At 42.6% G+C, this 19,135-nt stretch overlaps 2 protein-coding genes across 14 annotated transcripts in view; one reads left to right on the top strand and one right to left on the bottom strand.

Annotated features, from left to right (window-relative positions):
- Positions 1–2,206: 2,206 nt before the first annotated feature.
- On the top strand, positions 2,207–17,556 carry krit1 (KRIT1 ankyrin repeat containing). The gene is made up of 17 exons (XM_064348864.1): positions 2,207–2,364; positions 3,564–3,706; positions 4,560–4,716; positions 5,380–5,472; positions 6,043–6,172; positions 7,293–7,536; positions 9,276–9,391; positions 10,056–10,199; positions 10,535–10,691; positions 11,741–11,848; positions 12,605–12,761; positions 13,478–13,629; positions 13,810–13,976; positions 14,139–14,226; positions 14,636–14,842; positions 15,271–15,387; positions 15,762–17,556. The coding sequence occupies exons 2-17, from the start codon at positions 3,605–3,607 to the stop codon at positions 15,846–15,848; spliced, it is 2,226 nt and encodes a 741-aa protein (XP_064204934.1). The 5' UTR covers positions 2,207–2,364; positions 3,564–3,604; the 3' UTR covers positions 15,849–17,556.
- Positions 17,557–18,537: 981 nt separating this feature from the next.
- akap9 (A kinase (PRKA) anchor protein 9) overlaps positions 18,538–19,135 on the bottom strand; it is a 68,084-nt gene continuing 67,486 nt past the window's right edge. For all 13 annotated transcript variants that reach the window (XM_064348854.1, XM_064348849.1, XM_064348857.1 and 10 more), the window contains one exon: positions 18,538–19,043. In XM_064348854.1, the coding sequence (XP_064204924.1) occupies positions 19,000–19,043 (44 nt within the window). In that variant the 3' untranslated portion in view covers positions 18,538–18,999. The remainder of the gene's footprint in view (positions 19,044–19,135) is intronic.

The following is a 19,135-nucleotide window of genomic DNA, read 5'->3' as shown; positions in this document are numbered from 1 at the left end:
GACATCATAAACACAAGCGTGCAAATTGCTCCGTAGCTGTGAATCAATCAGCATTAATCCTTAGCTTCTTGTCCTACCAAATAAAAGTAGTAATTTTTTTCATAAACTCCATTTGGGGAGTTAGTTTTAATGATGCAAAACTGAATAAACAAAATGATTAAACTTGTGCTTACTTGCAAGTCAGTTAAGGACAAATATTTATTGCACACAGGCTATGGTCTTCACGCAACTGAACACAGAACAAAGAGTGAGCGAATCTAAGTGCACGCAGTGAAAGGATTTGGTTTGACTAAGGATGGCATATTTAACCCTTTAAGGTGTGAGATCACAAACATGTGACTATGGCTAAAATGGCTAAAAACAACAGACTAAAATGAGAAGAAAAAGTTCAAAGAAAAGGAGAAGTGATACTGTTTAATAAGACATTTTCAAGTAATGCAAGCATTTTGTTGTTTTTGCAGACAATATTCCATAACAGCAACAACAATTATTGTTATTATTGTAAAAGTATAATATTGTATTACCTTTGAAAATCTCTCTATATAAAAGATCACCTGTATAAATATGAAAATGCAATTTACGTATCTGAATATAAAATAATTATATTTATTGAATTTGAAGCCTGCAGAGGGCGCTCGGGGGGGGGGGGGGGGAGTTAGCCGTTGAGACCGGAAGCGGAGCTCTGAGGCTTCAGTGCCACCTTCTCCGGAGCTCTGAGGCTTCTGAGCCAAACAGTATTCGACCTCGCTTTGGTTCTGCACACCTGCGCCAAAAATATAAACAATTAACCCAATAATACAGTGTGTTATGGCATGTGTATGAATACACTGTCATATATGAACGTACAGTCAGAAATGTGTTATAGCATATTAATAAATGCAGTCATAAACCTGTTATAGCATATTGATGAATGTACTGTCATAAACATGTTATAGCATATTAATGAATGCACAGTCTTAAACGTTATAGCATATTAATAAATGCACAGTCATAAACCTGTTATAGCACATTAATGAATGTACAGTCAGAAATGTGTTATAGAATATTAATAAATGCACCATCATGAAGCTGTTATAGCATATTAATGAATGTACTGTCATAAACATGTTATAGCATATTAATGCATGTACTGTCATAAACATGTTATAGCATATTAATGAATGCACAACCTTAAACCTGTTATAGCATATTAATGAATGCACTATCATAAACCTTTTATATCAAATATGAATACACGTACACTATCTATGTAAAAGATCACCGGTATAAATTTGAATATGCAATTTACATATCTGAATATAAAATAATTCTATTTATTAAAATTGCAGCCAGCGGAGGGCGCTCAGGGGGAGAGGTTAGCCATTGAGATCTGAAGCGGAGGCTGAGGCTCCACCTTCAGTGCCACCTTCTCCAGAGCTCACAAAGGGGGAGGGGTCGGTACTGAGATGGGGGGGAGTTTGTGGGGTCGGAACTGAGGGGGAAGGGGGGGACTGTGGGGTCAGTACTGAGGGGGGGTAAGAGAACATTGTGGGGTCTGTCCTGAGGGGAGGGGGTGGGGGTGAAAGAACTCTGTGGTAGTGAACTGTGCTGCTGGTATGTAACTGTGTGGTAAGTGTGCTGCTGGTGTGTAACTGCGTGATAAGTTTGCTACTAGTGTGTTTTGGCCACCAGGCAAAAATCAGAAATGCCAAAAGTTTACTCAACATATTAATTTACAAAAATACAATGGGAAGACCAAAAAAAAAAGATTAATTTTCCAGGTTAGACCATACATGTCAAAATACGCCTAGAAGCATAAGAAAAAGTCCAGCATTTTAATTTAAAGCTGTGACCTTTTGCCCGAAATAAAAGATAAACCAAAATCAAAGTCTTCTGTAGACTAACTTTCTTGGAAAAAAGGGAATAATAGGCCTAAAATAACAAGTTCAGGGTTGAAACCTTTTTCAATGACTGAAAAACTGGGTGTTTTTCACCAAAAAACTGATTTTGAGTTATAAAAGTAGAAATTCTTTGGTTGATTATATTTATTCATGAAGACTTGTAAATATGTTCAATAACCAAATAATGTTATGACTGCAGGATTACATGTGAAGATGCATTTTTGTGTCAGTACTACAAGATGAAAACTATGAAAGCCAAAGTTTTTACTTTTATTGTGAAATTCCTCACTCTGGTGGTTACCGGAAGTTACGGTCCTACTGTAGACTTCCCTGTAACGACGGGGACATGTTAATCAGGAAACACAAACTGATGTTTTGGTTTGGTGGTTCTTCTCACTCTTGCAATACACGCGTAGTGGATTGACTGGTTTAATTTTCATTTTGGAAAAATATATTCAGGCAAGTGTTGTTTTAACGTTATCTAGTCAACAATGGCTAACTTAGTGAAAGTTGGCTAAGAGTTTAGGTCGCAGCACGAAAGCAGTAACTTATTCCATAACATTCTATAACTTATTATTTATAACATTGCTCTGAACAGCGGATTGTAAATCGTTTTGGATTTTTTAGTCGTGTAAATCGTTTTTCTTTTGAGATTATAGCTAGCCGGTAACAGGACATAATCATTTGTGTAAAATTCGTTTCCTGGGCGTGACCGCTCCGAGTTATCGATCGTTACCGTTACTTTTCAGCTGAGTTGGCTGTAGACTTCGTATCGATAGCTAGCTAGCGAAAGTTAAACATTTTCGTCCTTAAATATTTGAAACCAATACATTTTATTATAACTTAAATGTATCAGTTGCACACGTTTGCATGCCCGTTAATTTCTGTATTATGTTAAATTATGTGAAAAATAATGTCCAGAAGTTTTGGGAAGGTACACATTTTGTCTACAATTTGTTGTCTATAACCAATCTTCCTCGACACAGTGCACGGAATTTCATTGGAAAAAAACGATCCAGTGACTATTACCATTTCCACTGATGCAACAGGCCCAATGAAGTAGATTTTTTACAATACTGAATGATGGGTTGCATTTCAGTCACGAAAACTCATAAATTGTTTGAAGTAGCTAATTTGGCCAGGCTAATAAAGTAGCTAACAACAAGCATGCTTCTTGCATTAGGTATTATTAGGTATTAAGGCGGAAGTGTGGTTTAATGGGTAAAGAACTGGTCTCGCAATCTAAAGGTCATTGGTTCGATTCCCAAGTAGGACACTGCTGTTGAGCAACGTACTTAACCTGCATTGCATATAACCAGCTGTATAGATGGATGCTATATAAAAGTTGTGTAAGTAGCTCTGGATAAGAGCATCTGCTAAAGGTCTGTATTATTATGGCTGCATTGCACAATAGCGCTAACCAACAATCTTGCTACTGCATTAGCAAGCTAGCAAAATGGCAGGTGTCCTCCATCATCATCATAGATTAATTGAGTTTGCCAACTGTTACTGATGCTGCTTAAATATTTATTATTATTATTATTATTATTATTATTATTATTATATATTGTTGTTGTTGTTGTTGTCGTTATTATTGTTATTGCTCTTGTTATGGTGTTGTTTTTAACATCCTGATATTTTCTTTCTAATGTTCCAGGTCTGATGATACTGAAAAAGAAAAAGACATGCTTCTTTGGGATGTTTGATGCGAGCTGAAGCAAACGATGGGTGACAAGCATAACGCTGAGGATGCGTTTATCGTTGTCATTCGCCCGAAGAATATAGTCAGCCTGAACTGCAAAGAATACAAAGCTAAAGCTTATGAAGTAAGCACCTTTATGTTCTGTATTAAAAATAATTTATTTCTCTGTAGAATCATGGTTTTAGGCCTGTGGATTCCTATTTATTCCGCATTCCACTTTATTTATTGTATTTCTTTCCTGCCCGGTTGCATTTTCAGTTTAGTTCTGTTGTTTGACAAACAAATCAAGAAAGTGTACCAAGTTACTCAAATTTCATTCCTATTTTAACTAATTATCTAATATCTTTCAAGAGTTTCCTGATTAATTGGTGGTGATATCTTAGGCCAACATCTCATTAAATATTATGGGCATTACTATGGCGGTGGTCCACCCTTTGATTCTATGATAACCTCCACTCTTCTGGAAAGGCTTTAGACTAGATGTTGGGGCATTGCTGCAGGGATTTTTCTTTCCATTCAGCCAGAAGAACATTAGTGAGATTGGGCACATGATTGGGCGATTAGGCCTGGCTCGCAGTTGGCTTTTCAATTGATCCCCAAGGTGTTGGATGGGGTTGAGGTCAGGGCTCTGTGCAGGCCAGTTCTCTGACACCGCTCTCGACAAAACCATTTCTATATGGACCTCGCTGTGTGCCCGGGGACATTGTCATGCTGAAACAGGAAAGGGCCTTACCCAAACTGTTGGGGAAGCACAGAATCATCTAGAATGTGGTTATATATGCTGTAGCATTAGAGTTGCCTTCACTGGAACTAAAGGTCTTAGCACAAACAATGAGAAACAGCCCCAGACCAAGGGATGTCCAGATACTTTTGGTCACATAGTGTACATTCGTAGAATGAAAAAGGCCATTGGGCTGTGTTGAGTATTCACACAGCATTAACTTCACAGGAACTCTGTATGATTTTTGTCTCTACAGATACTTTTGATAGAAGTCCCTCTAGAAGGAAAGGAGAAGAGAAGGAAGAAGGTTCTGTTGGGGACCAAAATCCAAGCAGACAGTGACATTTCCAGGTCTATTCTGGAATATGTTGATGAAACAACCAAACCTATATCCAACAACCAGGGTTTCATAGGTAGGCTAAATACACTGGTCCATGCACTGGAGTGGATATGTTATTACATTCAAAATATTATGCTAGATTATTCTGTGTTTTATGTGTTTTGAAACATTTATTTACGGGCTACTACAAATATTGTATTGCTATGTTGACTTGTGCCGGTGAACCAACTGTATTCATGGTGCATTAATCGCCAAGTATATGGTCTCGACGGGCTGTGGCAGGTCATAGGATGGCAGTGTAATATAATGGCTAAGGAGTTGGTCTCGTAACCTGAAGGCTGCAGGTTCGACTCCCCGGTAGGACACTGCCATTGCACCCTTGAGCAAGAAATTAAGCAAAAATGTCTGATCCAAAATTGAGGTCAACTGGGCCTGCTCAGCATTTTTATACATTCCACAGAGCACGATAGGATTTTAACTGCTTAATTGTGTCATGCAGTACACCGGTGTGGAAGCATCTGTACGTTTCTCCACTCTTTTATTTGAGCTGTTCTTTTAATTTGTCGCTTGTCTGTGTATGTGATTTCAGTCATCCATTTTAAACCCAACGCTGCATTGAAACGTTTTTTGGGAAATTTGTTCTGGAAAGTCTGAGTGATCCAGGGCATTTTTATTTAAAAACTGGAAATGCTGTGTGTTCTACAAACTGCGTATGATGGCGGTTATTTATTTTCAGGAAAGCGTGTGGTGCACATGAAGAAATTCCCTCTCGATGGGGAAAGTGCGGGAAAAGAAGCCTCTTTATTTATTGTGCCAATCAATGTCAAAGGTGGGACCATGCCTCACATCTTTTTATTCATTGATGGTATGGCGTAATGTGAAATCACTGAGTAGGCTCACTCTCTCTTTCTTTCTATATATATATATATATATATATATATATATAATATAATTTGTGTGTGTGTGTGTATAAACAAGACCAGGTCAAAACCTAGTATATGGGTGGACCTAACACACGTGATCCGGCCGACCAGTGGTGTAACTTCATCACTCACTCAGTCACAGACATTCACGTTTGTAGGGCTGGCCCCGCTGTTGCGGTCCAGCCAAAAACACCACGTCTGAAAAAATACCATTGTTGTTCATCAGCTTGATTTTGTACTCAAATTATAAGAGAAATATTGAGGTAAAGTTCCTCACTTTTTCCTTGTCCTGTCAACAATGTTATTATATTTAAACTTACGTTTTGTAATGTTTTTATTTTTAAGAATTGATGAAAAATGATTGATTTGTTAACAGCTGTCAACTACAATTATCACTGTTTGTAATGCACTATTGTTTAAAATCAGAATGCTCTGGCCCGTCATACGCTTACATTGTGTTTCTTCTCTAATCGCAGACAATAGTAAGCCCATATGCAGTCCTGGGGCTCCAAGTTTCTATTGCCTTCAAGATATCATGCGTGTGTGCAATGAGACCAGCACCCACTTCTCGTCCATGACATCCAAGATGCTTCTAGCCTTGGACAAGTATGCTTCAATTCAATTCAATTCAATTCAATTCAGTTTTATTTGTATAGCGCTTTTTACAGAGAACTGTCACAAAGACACTTTACAGAGTAGCAAGGCAGGAGACAGCAAAAAGTGCAAACACCAGACCTGAACCCCCAAATTGGAAGTACATAAGGTAAAAAACTCCCAGTGGGGAGAAAACCCTCAAACGGCAGCAAGAAAAAACTCCCCAATGGGGAGAATATTGAGAGAAACCCGGCTATAGAGGGGGAGCCCATCCTCCACTGGCCAGCCTGGTGTTAAGTTGAAGACGGAAAATAAAATGGGTTAAGCAAGTTACAGCTGAGGTGAAAGCTAACAAGAATAATAGCAAGTGGAAGACCAAGTGGTATAGTTCAGAATAGTGCAGTTTAGAGGAGCCGGATGATGGATCTGGAGCTCCAGACCGCATCAAGGCGTGGACAGGGGAGGAACAGGGCTGAAGCAGTCCATGACCATGAAGCGAAGGACAGGACTGGAAGTGATCCCGAGAATTCAACCCGAGGAAACAGGCTGGAGCGGTCTTTGGCAAGATAAAGGGCGAGAGCCCCATGGAAAGAGAAACAGAGAAGATAAGTTTAAGGTCAGCTTGACACTTGATGCTAAGTTACCTAGTGTGTCAACTCCGTAGGGCCAGCGTGACACTTGAGGCTGAGCTAACTACCGTGTCCACTCCATTGATGCGAGCTTGGCACTTAACGCTAAGCTCCCTACCGAGCCCAGACGTCCGTGTTTAATCTCATAGACTCCGTGATTGTACAGTACTTGACCATTTAACGAAATTATGGGACTACAGGAATGGCTAACTATTGCCAAGTATAGGACTGACTTAAGAGGTACGTTTTAAGCATACACTTAAAGACAGAGAGTGTCGGAAGCCTGCACATACAAAGGGAGATTGTTCCATAAGACAGGTGCTCTATGAGAGAAGGCTCTACCGCCCATTGTAATTTTAGATACACGTGGAATTTTCACATAACCAGCATCTTGTGAACGAAGCCATCACGATGAAGTAAGCTTCAGACCCTGGCCTTTGATTTAAAATGGCTTCCATGTACGACTATTGAGAAGTGGCGTTGCGTTTTTTCGTCCTTCTCAGGTGGCTGGCAGAACAGCACATGGTTCCTCACGCCATCCCTGCCCTGTTCAGACCCACCCCAGCAGACAGGGTGAAGATGGACGTCGGCAACCCGGCTTACGGCACGGAAAGCAAGCAGCACGACGTGACGCTCCACGTGGGCTACACGGCCCTCGAGATCAAGAGCAAGATGATGTCCCTGGAGAAGGCGGACATGTGCATCCAGAACCCTCTCTATGGCTCCGATCTGCAGTACACAAACCGAGTGAGGGGGCCTTTTTTCGCCGCAGGTCACTAACTGCGCTGTTAGTGTCTGTTTTGTTCAGGGGAGAGTTTACTTTTTGGGACTTCTGGTGTCGATTCGGTTTTAGGGCGGTGTTTCTCAACCCTGGTCCTGGGGACCCACTGCCCTGCATGCTTCAGACGTCTCCCTGCTCCAACACACCTGGTTCAAATGAACAGGTCTTCATCAAGCTCTGCAGAAGCCTGATAATGACCCATTCATTTGAATCAGGTGCGTTGGAGCAGGGAGACATCTGGGGTTGAGAAACACTGTATTAGGGTATGTTTTCAATTGGCGTGGAGAGTTTATCTGCAGTGAGGGACATTTTAAATACTTTTCTCTCACGTTTCAGGATGAAATGAGCAGCCTTTGTGTTTTGTGTCTTTCCTGTCATCAGTCAGTTTTGTTTGTGGCACACTACTTTTTCAGACTGTTAGCTAACGTTTGTGGCGAACAGAGAAAAGTTTGAATATGTTTGCGAACATTAGCTAACGCTCACCATGTTGAACGCACGTCTGGTGAAATTCCTTGCTGCCAGTCTTAAGGAGTTATGGCCAATGGGGACTGTGATTGTGAGGGTTTGCTGCATGTCTTCACATACATTCACTCCCCATTTGCTACAAATAAATATAAATATTTATATGTCAGGTCATTGTGCAGTAATCTGCTTCTCTCCACATGAAATTATGCTGATATTAGAAAGCAATATTTCTTTGAGCGCAGCAAAATCCTGGCACCATAGGAAATGGTTTCAACCAAAAATAAGATTAAATCTAATTTATTGAAGAATAAAATTCACATGTTGTTGGATATGTGGGATATATACACATGTAAAACATATGAAGGCATAATGTATATCTGTATAACCTCCTTAGGAGTTACTTGAAGTGCTTTCTTGCTTCATTATTACTATTATTATTAATTACATTTATATAGCACTTTTCCATATGCTCAAAGTGCTTTACAGTGAAGGGGAACTCACCTCACCCACCACCAATGTGTAGCACCCACCTGGGTGATGCACGGCAGCCAATCTGCGCCAGAACGTCACCACACATTAGCGAAGGTGGAGAGGGAGAGAACATTTATTAAGCCAATTAAGTCTGGGGATGATTTTTTTTTTTTAGTGGCAAGTTCTTGCGAGAGCCAGATCTGAGATTTGGCCAGGACACCGGGGAACCCCCTACTCTTAGCGATAAGTGTCATGGGATCTTTAATGACCACAGAGAGTCAGGACCTCGGTTTAACGTCTCATCCGAAAGACGGCATCTCCTACAGCACAGTGTCCCCGTCACTGCACTGGGGCATTGGGGTTTATTTGTACCAGAGGGAAGATTGCCCCCTGCTGGCCCACCCAACAAACAATCCAGTGCATCTACACCAGCCATTGTGACCAGCCCCGGAAAACCCTGAGAATCTTCTGTAAACATCCCTCGTTGCACACACAAATCACGTCACCGATATCGCCGAGCTCCGGAAAGCGAACTTTGCCTTTAAGCTTACCCTAGTGGCCCAGATGTGCCGCAGTAGATTTGAAAATGGATAAAATCAGTGGCCGGAGAGTGTGCAGGACACGCCTCGTTTTATTATGCAGAATTCCCGTTTCCCCTGGGGGCTTTTAAAAGATGTGAGCTACCACAACATTTATCGTTTTCGTGCGGTTCACTTTTTCCACCGGCCTCCGTGAACGAAACCGAACGCGCCTCTCCTTCCCCTTCTAGGTGGATAAGGTCATCATTAACCCCTACTTCGGCCTGGGCGCTCCGGACTACTCCAAAATACAGATTCCAAAGAGGGAGAAGTGGCAGCACAGCGTGAGCAACGTGGCAGACGACAAGTAAGGCCGAGGGTCGCGCGATGAAAGAGCCTGTCCCGCACGCGAGCGTTGTCGAGTAGGGTAATGACCTCCTGCACAGCGCGTTTACCGAGCGGCAGAGTCTCCCCTGAAAAGCGTCACACGACAGGCAGAACGTCCCGGAATTTTAAACCGGGAGTGAGGGAAGCTGTTCTGAGCAGTAACACAGCACACGTGTGGCTATGAGCGACACAATGAGTGTTTAAACTCAGCGAGAGTCCTCTTTAGGCTTCTTGGGAGTGCAGTGTTAAAGTACGAGAGGGGCTTCCCAATACAATGTTACAGAGTGAGAGAGTGTTACAGAGTGCATCTTATTTTGTATTTCCTTGCCCATTCCATTACATTGCATTACAGGCATTTAGCAGACGTTCTTATCCAGAGCGACTTACGTTGTATCCAGTTATACAGCTGGATATATACTGAAGCAGTGGCAGGTTAAGTACCTTTGCTCAAGGGTACAACGTCAGTGTCCTACCGGGGAATCGAACCTGCGACCTTTAGGTTACAAGACCAACTCCTTAGCCATTATGCTACACTGCCGCCATTCCTGTTAAAATGTTAGGATATTGTGCACAGTGTTAGGTTGTGACGTTATTTCCGTGCTGTGAATGTGCGTTTTTTGTGTGCTGGTCCGTCGCCTCTTTAGGGAGCGGCAGTGGGTGGACGATTTCCCGCTGCATCGGAGTGCGTGCGAAGGGGACACGGACCTGCTTTCCAAACTGCTGGACAGCGGCTTCTCCGTCAAACAGCTGGACAGTGACCACTGGGCCCCCATTCACTATGCGTGCTGGTTGGTACATGGGTTCTATTTCATTGGGGCCATTTGCTGGGGTATGGCCGACTTTTTCCTCACAACTTCAATATCAAGGTCAAGCTCATTAGTTTCATAAATCATAATTGGTAGGGTTGACTACAGGTCTCTGTTCAGATGTGTATCCTGTCAGTGTGCAGTGTGCAGTTTTGGGGGGGGGGGGGACAAACATGGAACATAAATCTACCTGTCAGGACTGGTATTGCAATTCCTCATGTTCTGTATTGCACGAAGATACGAAAATATGAAAAGTCTGTATGACAACATTGGTGTTTTTTTTTTTTTTTCGTCCACGTGCTGCATACACCTTTTAGGTACGGTAAGGTGGAGGCCACCAAGATGTTGCTGGAGAAGGGGAACTGTAACCCCAACCTGCTGAACGGGCAGCTGAGCTCGCCCCTGCACTTTGCGGCTGGTGGGGGCCACTCTGAGATTGTCCAGCTCCTTCTGCAGCACCCCGAAATAGACAGGGTAAGGTTCTGGCTGCATACCCCAAAATAGACAGGGTAAGGTTCTGGCTGCATACCCCAAAATAGACAGGGTAAGGCTCTGACTGCATACCCCAAAAGAGACAGGGTAAGATTCTGGCTGCATACCCCGAAATAGACGGGGTAAGGTTCTGGCTGCATACCCCAAAATAGACAGGGTAAGGTTCTGGCTGCATACCCCGAAATAGACAGGGTAAGGCTCTGACTGCATACCCCAAAAGAGACAGGGTAAGATTCTGGCTGCATACCCCGAAATAGACGGGGTAAGGTTCTGGCTGCATACCCCAAAATAGACAGGGTAAGGTTCTGGCTGCATTTGAATCCAACCTCACACCCTCGCACCCTCACACACTCACATACTCACACCCTCATACACTCACACCCTCACACCCTTTTTCCCCAACTCCTCGCAGCTGGCAAGTGTACCAGACCTGGGTCAAATACTTTTCTGTGCTCTATTGGCAAAAGTATTTTCTTTTTCTCATCCTCACCCATGACCCTTTAGGGGCTTTAAGTTTTGTATTTACAGGCTGGAGTAAAATTAATTTCTAAAGTCTTAACGCCCAAATTCGTCGTCTCTGGATTCTGAAGTGTTAATGAAAACATGGTAGCTTGGTAGCCTGTTTTTAGGACACTGATTGTCATTAATATACTTTCCTTTTTTTGTTTGTTCTTTTTTCTGTTTGATAATACACTGTAAAAAGTTTTAATTAGTTAAATTTTAATTCAGGGTCAGTGTTTTTTTCCCCCCATTGTTGGAATGAATAGCTTGATAGCCTGTTTTTTAGGACACTGATTGTCATTAACAGACATTTTCTTTTTATAATTTTTTTTTCTTTTTTCTGTTTGATAATACACTGTAAAAAAAAGTTTTCTTTTTTTAGATAGATTGTAATTCAGGATCAGTTGTTTTTTTTCCCATTGTAGGTCTGTAAAATAATTACATTTGTCTAGTCTAGTGCTTTATATTACAACCACTGCACAGAATGGCGTGCACAGGAATCATTGTTTGTGTATGCCTTTAACTTGCAGCACATTGAAGATCAGCAGAAAAGATCCCCGTTGCAAGTCTGCGAGGAGAACAAGCAGAACGAATGGGAGGAGGCAGCGAAACTGCTCCAGCAAGCCAATAACAAGCCCGTGAGCGCATCCTTCATCATCCTCTTCCTAGTCCAGCTTCCAACACGATCAGAGTCCGTTAACGCATTAACTCTGCATCACTGCCAAACAGTATACAAGTTGTAATTAAGCAAATGATGGTCACACCAATTATTGAGAAATTTGGACTTTTTGTTACTATTAACAAAATGTTTTGTGTTCATAAAACAATTATGTAATCTTGCTGTGGAAATGTCAACCAAGCAAAACCTTTGTGTTAGTTTTTGATGATTGAAGATGATTGATGTTACAACCCGATCTAGGGTCAGATCGTTACAGAGTAAATGATGAAGGAAATGGGCAAGGGAAGCGTACTGCAACCTGACCAGTTACTCCGGTTCCTCTCTGCTTACCCAAATCTAACTGAAAGCTGGCCGGTCTTCGAAGGGTACTGGGCTTGGGGAGGCTTCGGACAGTTCGCCAATAGTCTGAAACCAAAAGTCAGAATAATGGTCACATCTCCACCCAGAGTACTGTCAAAAATAATAAAGGAAAAATACAAAGCAAAATAACAAACTTGTGTCCCGATGGATGGATTTGTAGTCCAGCCGGAAACATGCGTCCTTCTTTATCGCAGTAGCCTAATGATCGTTGCTGGCGTTGCAGACAGCATTTGGAATCGATGCTGGACACACTGGTAGCTGGCAGCTTGTCGGCGCTTAAGTTTAGTTTCACGTAATCCGTGGGTTCCGAGCAGGTTTTGTTTGAATCCTTATTTCGTTGATCTCTGTTGGGCAGTACGAGAAGGTGCGGATCTATCGCATGGACGGGTCGTACCGCTCGGTGGAGCTGAAGCACGGGAACAACACGTCGGTCCGGCAGATCATGGAGGGCATGCGGCTGTCTCAGGAGACCCAGCAGTACTTCACCATCTGGATCTGCTCCGAGAACCTAAGTAAGGGTGGTTTCCCCCGCAGCTCTCCTTCTGCTGTAAACCCGCGACCTCTGTGTGTAAACCCGCGACCTCTGAGTGTAAACCCGTGACCTCTGCGTGTAAACCCGCGACCTCTGCGTGTAAACCCGCGACCTCTGTGTGTAAACCCGTGACCTCTGTGTGTAAACCCGTGACCTCTGTGTGTAAACCCGTGACCTCTGTGTGTAAACCCGTGACCTCTGTGTGTAAACCCGCGACCTCTGTGTGTAAACCCGCGACCTCTGTGTGTAAACCCGTGACCTCTGTGTGTAAACCCGTGACCTCTGTGTGTAAACCCGCGACCTCTGTGTGTAAACCCGCGACCTCTCTGCGTAAACCTGTGACCTCTCTGCGTAAACCCGTGACCTCTGTGTGTAAACCCGCGACCTCTGCGTGTAAACCCGCGACCTCTGTGTGTAAACCCGCGACCTCTCTGCGTAAACCCGTGACCTCTCTGCGTAAACCCGTGACCTCTGTGTGTAAACCTGCGACCTCTCTGTGTAAACCCGTGACCTCTGTGTGTAAACCCGTGACCTCTGTGTGTAAACCCGCGACCTTTGTGTGTAAACCCGCGACCTCTGCGTGTAAACCCGCGACCTCTGTGTATAAACCCCTGACCTCTGCGTGTAAACCCGTGTGTGCCGTCTCTGTGTGGTCTCTGTGCTCTCCGTGGCTAATGTCCCCTGCGTTTTCTTCAGACCTGCAGCTGAAGCCGTACCACAAGCCCCTGCAGCACCTGCGCATTTGGACGGAGATCGTCTCGGACCTCACCGTGCTGGACCCCCAGCGCGAGACGCCCCAGCTCTTCCTGCGCAGGGACGTCTGCCTCCCTCTGGACGTGGAGAAGAAGGTCTGATCCTAAACGCTACACACTCACTGAAATGCAGCACAGTAGCACCGCCTAATTTAGTATTTTTGTACTTCTTCCCGGATAACTTTCAGCATTCCCCTGAGAAAATTATTTTGTGGGGTTGGTGTTTGTGGATCCCTGGAATGGGGACTATGTCATGATTAAACATTTCCGCGGCAGGTTGAAGACCCGCTGTCCATCCTCATCCTGTTCGACGAGGCTCGGCACTGCCTGCTGAAGGGGTTTTACCCCTCGCCCGACAGCAAGCTCATCACGCTGGCCGGCCTGCTGCTGCAGATCATCTACGGAAACTACGAGAGCAAGAAACACAAGCAGGGGTTTCTCAAGTCAGTGAGAGCGACGTCGCTCGCGGGAATATCGCTGCTTGTCTACGTCCGTGGCACGAGACGATAGCCTTAAACGTGGTCAATAATTGTATAATGTGGGTAACGTGAACTATCTCCTTGTTTGTTCTACAACTTCAGATGTTTCTTTTTTCTGTTTTCCAGTGAGGAAAATCTGAAATCCATCGTTCCAATATCCAAGGTAAAGAGCAAAGCACACCATTGGACGAACAGGATTCTTCATGAATACAAGGTTATTTTTTTATTATTCTTTTTTACGTGCTGCCAGGCTTTTTAACTCTGAATCTGTGCTGTCGATCAAATCAGTCATAGACAAGCTTGACTTTCACTGTTCAGTATGGCGTACTGATAAATAAAGCATGCTTTGCACGGTGAGAATGGCATTTAAAAATTTTTTATTTTTTTTTTGGGGGGGGGCGTTTTTTTTAGCTTTATTTGGATAGAACAGCGGAGAGAGACAGGAAGAATTAGGAGGAGAGAGAGGGAGAGACGTGCGACAAAGGTTGGCGGTCGGAGTCGAACCGCCGATGTCGCGGCTCACACTGAGCATGTGGTTAGCGCTCTGCGGACTGCGCCACTAGAGACCCCCCCTAGCATTTTCGCCAGCCCTAAGACCCGCCTCTGCTCCCCCTCCCCCCCAGAACCTCAGCACAAGTGAGGGGGTGAGCAAGGAGATGCACCACCTCCAGCGCCTGTTCCTGCTGAACTGCTGGGACATCCCCACCTACGGCGCCGCCTTCTTCACCGGCCAGGTCTTCACCAAGGCCAGCTCCAGCAACCACAAGGTCATCCACGTGTACGTCGCGGTCAACGCCAAGGGCCTGCACCTGATGAACATGGAGACCAAGGTGTGCGCCGACCGCGCCGTCCCTCACCGATGACACGATAGCCTTTCCGGGTCAAATGAACAAACTGGCATTAGCTTCACCCGAATCACGCAATCCACAAAATCAGCCTCGCTGAGTCAAAGGAACCCCAGCCCTAAGACTCACTGAGTCTTGGAACCACGTCAGTTTCAAGTCACGCAAACCATCGCTGGCCTCGGTGAAGTCTGTTTTGCATTTAATCAATGAACCCGAGCCAAACCGTTGTTTTACCGCTTTTAACGACTTGTAGCTGATGTATCAAAAAAGTGTGGAACATTAGCATTAATGAGACATCGAATGTAAGGTAATCAGTGTCGTATTAATCTCATTTATTATCGTGTGCCCCGGAAGTTATTTTATGTGCACGGTGCCCCCTGAATCGTACAAGCTGTTTTTGTGTCTCTCATCAGATGCTACTCATAAGCCTGAAGTACGGGACCTTCATGTGGCAGCTGGGTCAGGCGGACCAGTACTTCCACACCCACAGCCCAGAAAACAAAATCAACTTCATCGTGCACACCAAGCAGGTGAACATTCAATCATTTTCAGTAACGTGGCGAAAACCATTAACTACCCGTTATGTGCGGTGTCTAAGCCAATGGGGAAGGCCCGAATGCGAAGCGTTGCGTCCCCACCAACTTCTAAAGAGCAAAGATCACACCGTGTTCCTTAATGTTGTTTCAGTTGTGACGAGAAAAACACTGTGGAGGAGCTTTACTAGTGGTGGTTACAAACATGCCTATCCAGTCTACAAAATGTATTTTTCCCCCCCGATAACATGAAACGTGAAGCAGACCTTGGATTTTGTGCGTGTTTCAGGTGTATCGGAGGATTACATTTAAAAAAAAAAAACTGATTAAAAAAAAACGAAATGGCCTTTTGTCATTGTGTTTGTCTGCAGGCTGGTCTGGTTGTGAAGCTCCTAATGAAGTTGGGCGGACAAATAACACCGAATGACCGACACTTGGACAAGTATGCATATGTATAATATATGTCATTGTAAGTCAAATATATTGCCTTGTTCTATTATGTTTTTTTATTTTGTCGCTAGACCATTTTTCTTTTTGGATAATTGAAACCTTCTGATATTCTGTATCAGATTTTTTTGGGATGGAAATTGGTAATCCACGGTGACACGGTTAAACATGAATATGATGTAAAACAATCGAATTTGAATTTGGTAAATCTGAAATCGTATTTCATAATTTGAAATTGTACATATCGTTTTGAAATGGTTGTTTACATAGAATTTGCATTTCATAATTTGAAAGTTTTAAAAATGAATGCTGTGATTTGAATCTGAATTTCAAAAACCTGAACTTGAATGGAACCCATTCTAATGAATGTTTTTCAGTTTTCAGTTTCAGTTCAGTTAAATGTTGAATTTGAAACTTGCAAAGCTCTATTCAACCTTTCAACTCTGAAAAATGACACAATTTCAAATCCGACTCACAAAAAGTTTTCAAATCTCCAGAAGCTTTTGAATCTCCAAAGCTTTCAGTTTGTGAAAATCCAGGCATTTAGGAAAAATATGTTCACAGATATCTGCTGGAACACGTCACTTGCTTCTGATTGGCTATTCCTGAGGGCAGGAGGCTTCTGCTCCGAGCGGCAATGATCTGTGAAACTTCGCAAATTCTGTCATGCTGACTACGTACTTTATTATTATTATTATTATTATTACTATTATTATTATTTTCACACCTTAGCAAATGTAAAAGTCATCAAAGCTACTGTATTTATATTTTAACTGCTAGTCAGACTACTGTCTGTCTACTATGTAAGTTAGACTAATGTCGTTATCGTTACCTTGGACACTTAAAAGCTTTTGGAGGGTTGAATTGAATTGGATCTGTTCGAGAGTTGGAAGGCTGAATAGAGCTTGCAAATTTGAAATTATTTTTAACTTAATGAAACTGAAGACCGAAAAAAAAACAAATTATGAAATACAGATTCAGATTTACTGAATTCTAATTCAGTTACTGGTGGTGCACGATTACACTGTACATGAAGATCTTTCTACACACACTTCTACTGTAACTCATTGAACAATTTCATAATGATCCTGTTTTACTTATTTTATTTTGAGGTTTCTATCTCAGTTTTGTATATCAGTTGTGTACTTCAGTATTTTTATTTCATTTTAAGAATTCCATGTACAGTATATGTTTATTTAACATTTTATCTATCTCATGACGTATCTCAATTCTCTGTAACTTCTGCTTTACTTGCCTTATTCTACTTTATTGCTGCACAGTTCAGTTGGGGTTGCGTGTTTTCAAACATGCTAAATCCAGCTTGGTGTTATCCGTAGTACATTAAGACATCAAACCAAGGGAAATAGTTTTGCTACTTCAAGATGACTATCTACCTTTCTGGTAAACCGGTACATAAAGAGTTAATGAATTTTGTTTGATTGGTTTGATTTTGCATTAAAAATTGCCAGGGGCATGGTGAACTCTGTTACTTTACACCAGGCTGGCCAGTGGAGGATGGGCTCCCCCTCTATAGCCAGGTTCCTCTTGAAATTTCTTCCCATTTGAGAGTTTTTTCTCTCTACCGTTTGAGGATTTTATCCCACTGTGAGTTTTTTTTACCCTATGTATTTGCTCTTTTTGCTCTGTAATGTGTCATTGCGACAGTTCTCTGTAAAAATAAAAAAAAGCGCTATACAAATAAAATTGAATTGAATTAAACTTTGTGTGAAGCACTGTACTGTACTGGGTGACTGGTGGAATCCATTATAATCATCACACCCTGATGCTTACCACTACGTGAGGATTTCTAATGTTTTTTCAAGCTGCAGGTAAAGGCGTCGTTCATCCATTCGCCACCGTTCGCTCATTAAACGTTTTCTGTAACTTTGCTCTTACCGTTTGTGTAGGCCAATGGATATATTAATGTCGCAATATTTAAAATGGTAGCTTGTTATTTTTTTGTTCCCTTTAATTCTGCAGCTTACAAGTGGCTCAGTCTGTGATGATGCGTGTTGTGTAGGGCAGCAGTGTAGTATAATGGGTAAGGAGCTGGTCTTGTAACCTAAAGGTCACAGGTTCGATTCCCAGGAAGGACACTGCCGTTGCACCCTTGAGCAAGGCACCTAACCTGCATTGCGTCAGTATATACCCAGCTGCATAAATGGATGCGATGTGAATGCTACTGTATGCAAAAAGTTGTGTAAGTCGCTCTGGATACGCGCGTCTGCTAAATGCCTGTAATGTGTTCAGCACAGACTATGGCGGTGGCATATGTGCGAGTTGGGTGGGGGGGAGCCTTTACAATGAGCGTACCCCAGGGGGCCCGTGGTTCCCAAAATCTGCCCCTGATCACAGTGGAAAGCTCCACTATTGTTCCGTGTCCATCTCGAGGCACCTGCCATCCATGAAACGGTGGCTTTCATCCCAATTAAAATAGATATGCTGTGGAGGGTCAAGATGGGGTACTAGAGGGACAAGCCTGGGAGAATAACTCATACAAACATTATCCTGGGGCAGGTACGTCATATTGAAACGTACGATTGGCCACTTAAAGAGATGCGATCATCTTTTAATAAGATTACAATCTGACCTTACTCGGTCTAATCGAATTATTCCGTTAACATAAAGCATTTTCATTCGAAGTGCGTTGACACTCATCCCAAGAACGAAACCAAACATAACTCCCGAGACACAAAAGCATTGAAATGTTATATTAATCTTTATTTTAAATTTGAAAAAATGCCCATAAAATCCAAAGCTCGTACCTTTACAAAAATATGTCTACAAATGTCTTCTGTGGTCTGTCTGTAGTAGCAGTCGAATAAAACACAGTGTAGTATACCCTGCAGCAGCCTTCACACCAAAAAAAAAAACAAAAAACAAAAACATTCTATTCTTTCTTCCACTTACACAACACACAGTATAAATTAATCACTTTAAATTAGCATTCCACAAATATACATTTAGATTGTGATTATAATTATGAACAACCGATAAGCAGACTCATTTACACAGAAGCCGTTTCATATGCTGGCAAGAAAGCCAATTATTACACAATTATTTTGGTCCCAGAAATATACACATGATAGTCATACAAACACCGCAGCTCTGCAAAATTAAAAAGTATCTGAGGCTTCAAGCCTCTTTACACATAAGCAAGTCTTATCTTCGTATTCCAAAGTGCAGCTGAGCATAGGAACAAGACCCTGTGAGAAGAGGTTATGAATTAATATATGAGATCTGTTATTATCAGCTGCATATTTCATTAAATGCGCCGTGCTTTAAATAAATGGCCGGT

This window comes from Anguilla rostrata, chromosome 8 (genome assembly GCF_018555375.3).
Source record: "Anguilla rostrata isolate EN2019 chromosome 8, ASM1855537v3, whole genome shotgun sequence".
Classification (NCBI taxonomy): domain Eukaryota; kingdom Metazoa; phylum Chordata; class Actinopteri; order Anguilliformes; family Anguillidae; genus Anguilla; species Anguilla rostrata.
This window is presented reverse-complemented; position numbering and strand designations above follow the sequence as displayed.

Bases quoted from the DNA above. Each gene is read 5' to 3' on its own strand.
- krit1 (XM_064348864.1), top strand. From the start codon at position 3,605: ATGGGTGACAAGCATAACGCTGAGGATGCGTTTATCGTTGTCATTCGC. The intron at 10,200-10,534 runs GTTGGTACATGG...TACACCTTTTAG, and splicing joins CCCATTCACTATGCGTGCTG to GTACGGTAAGGTGGAGGCCA. The intron at 13,630-13,809 runs GTCTGATCCTAA...TTTCCGCGGCAG, and splicing joins CTCTGGACGTGGAGAAGAAG to GTTGAAGACCCGCTGTCCAT.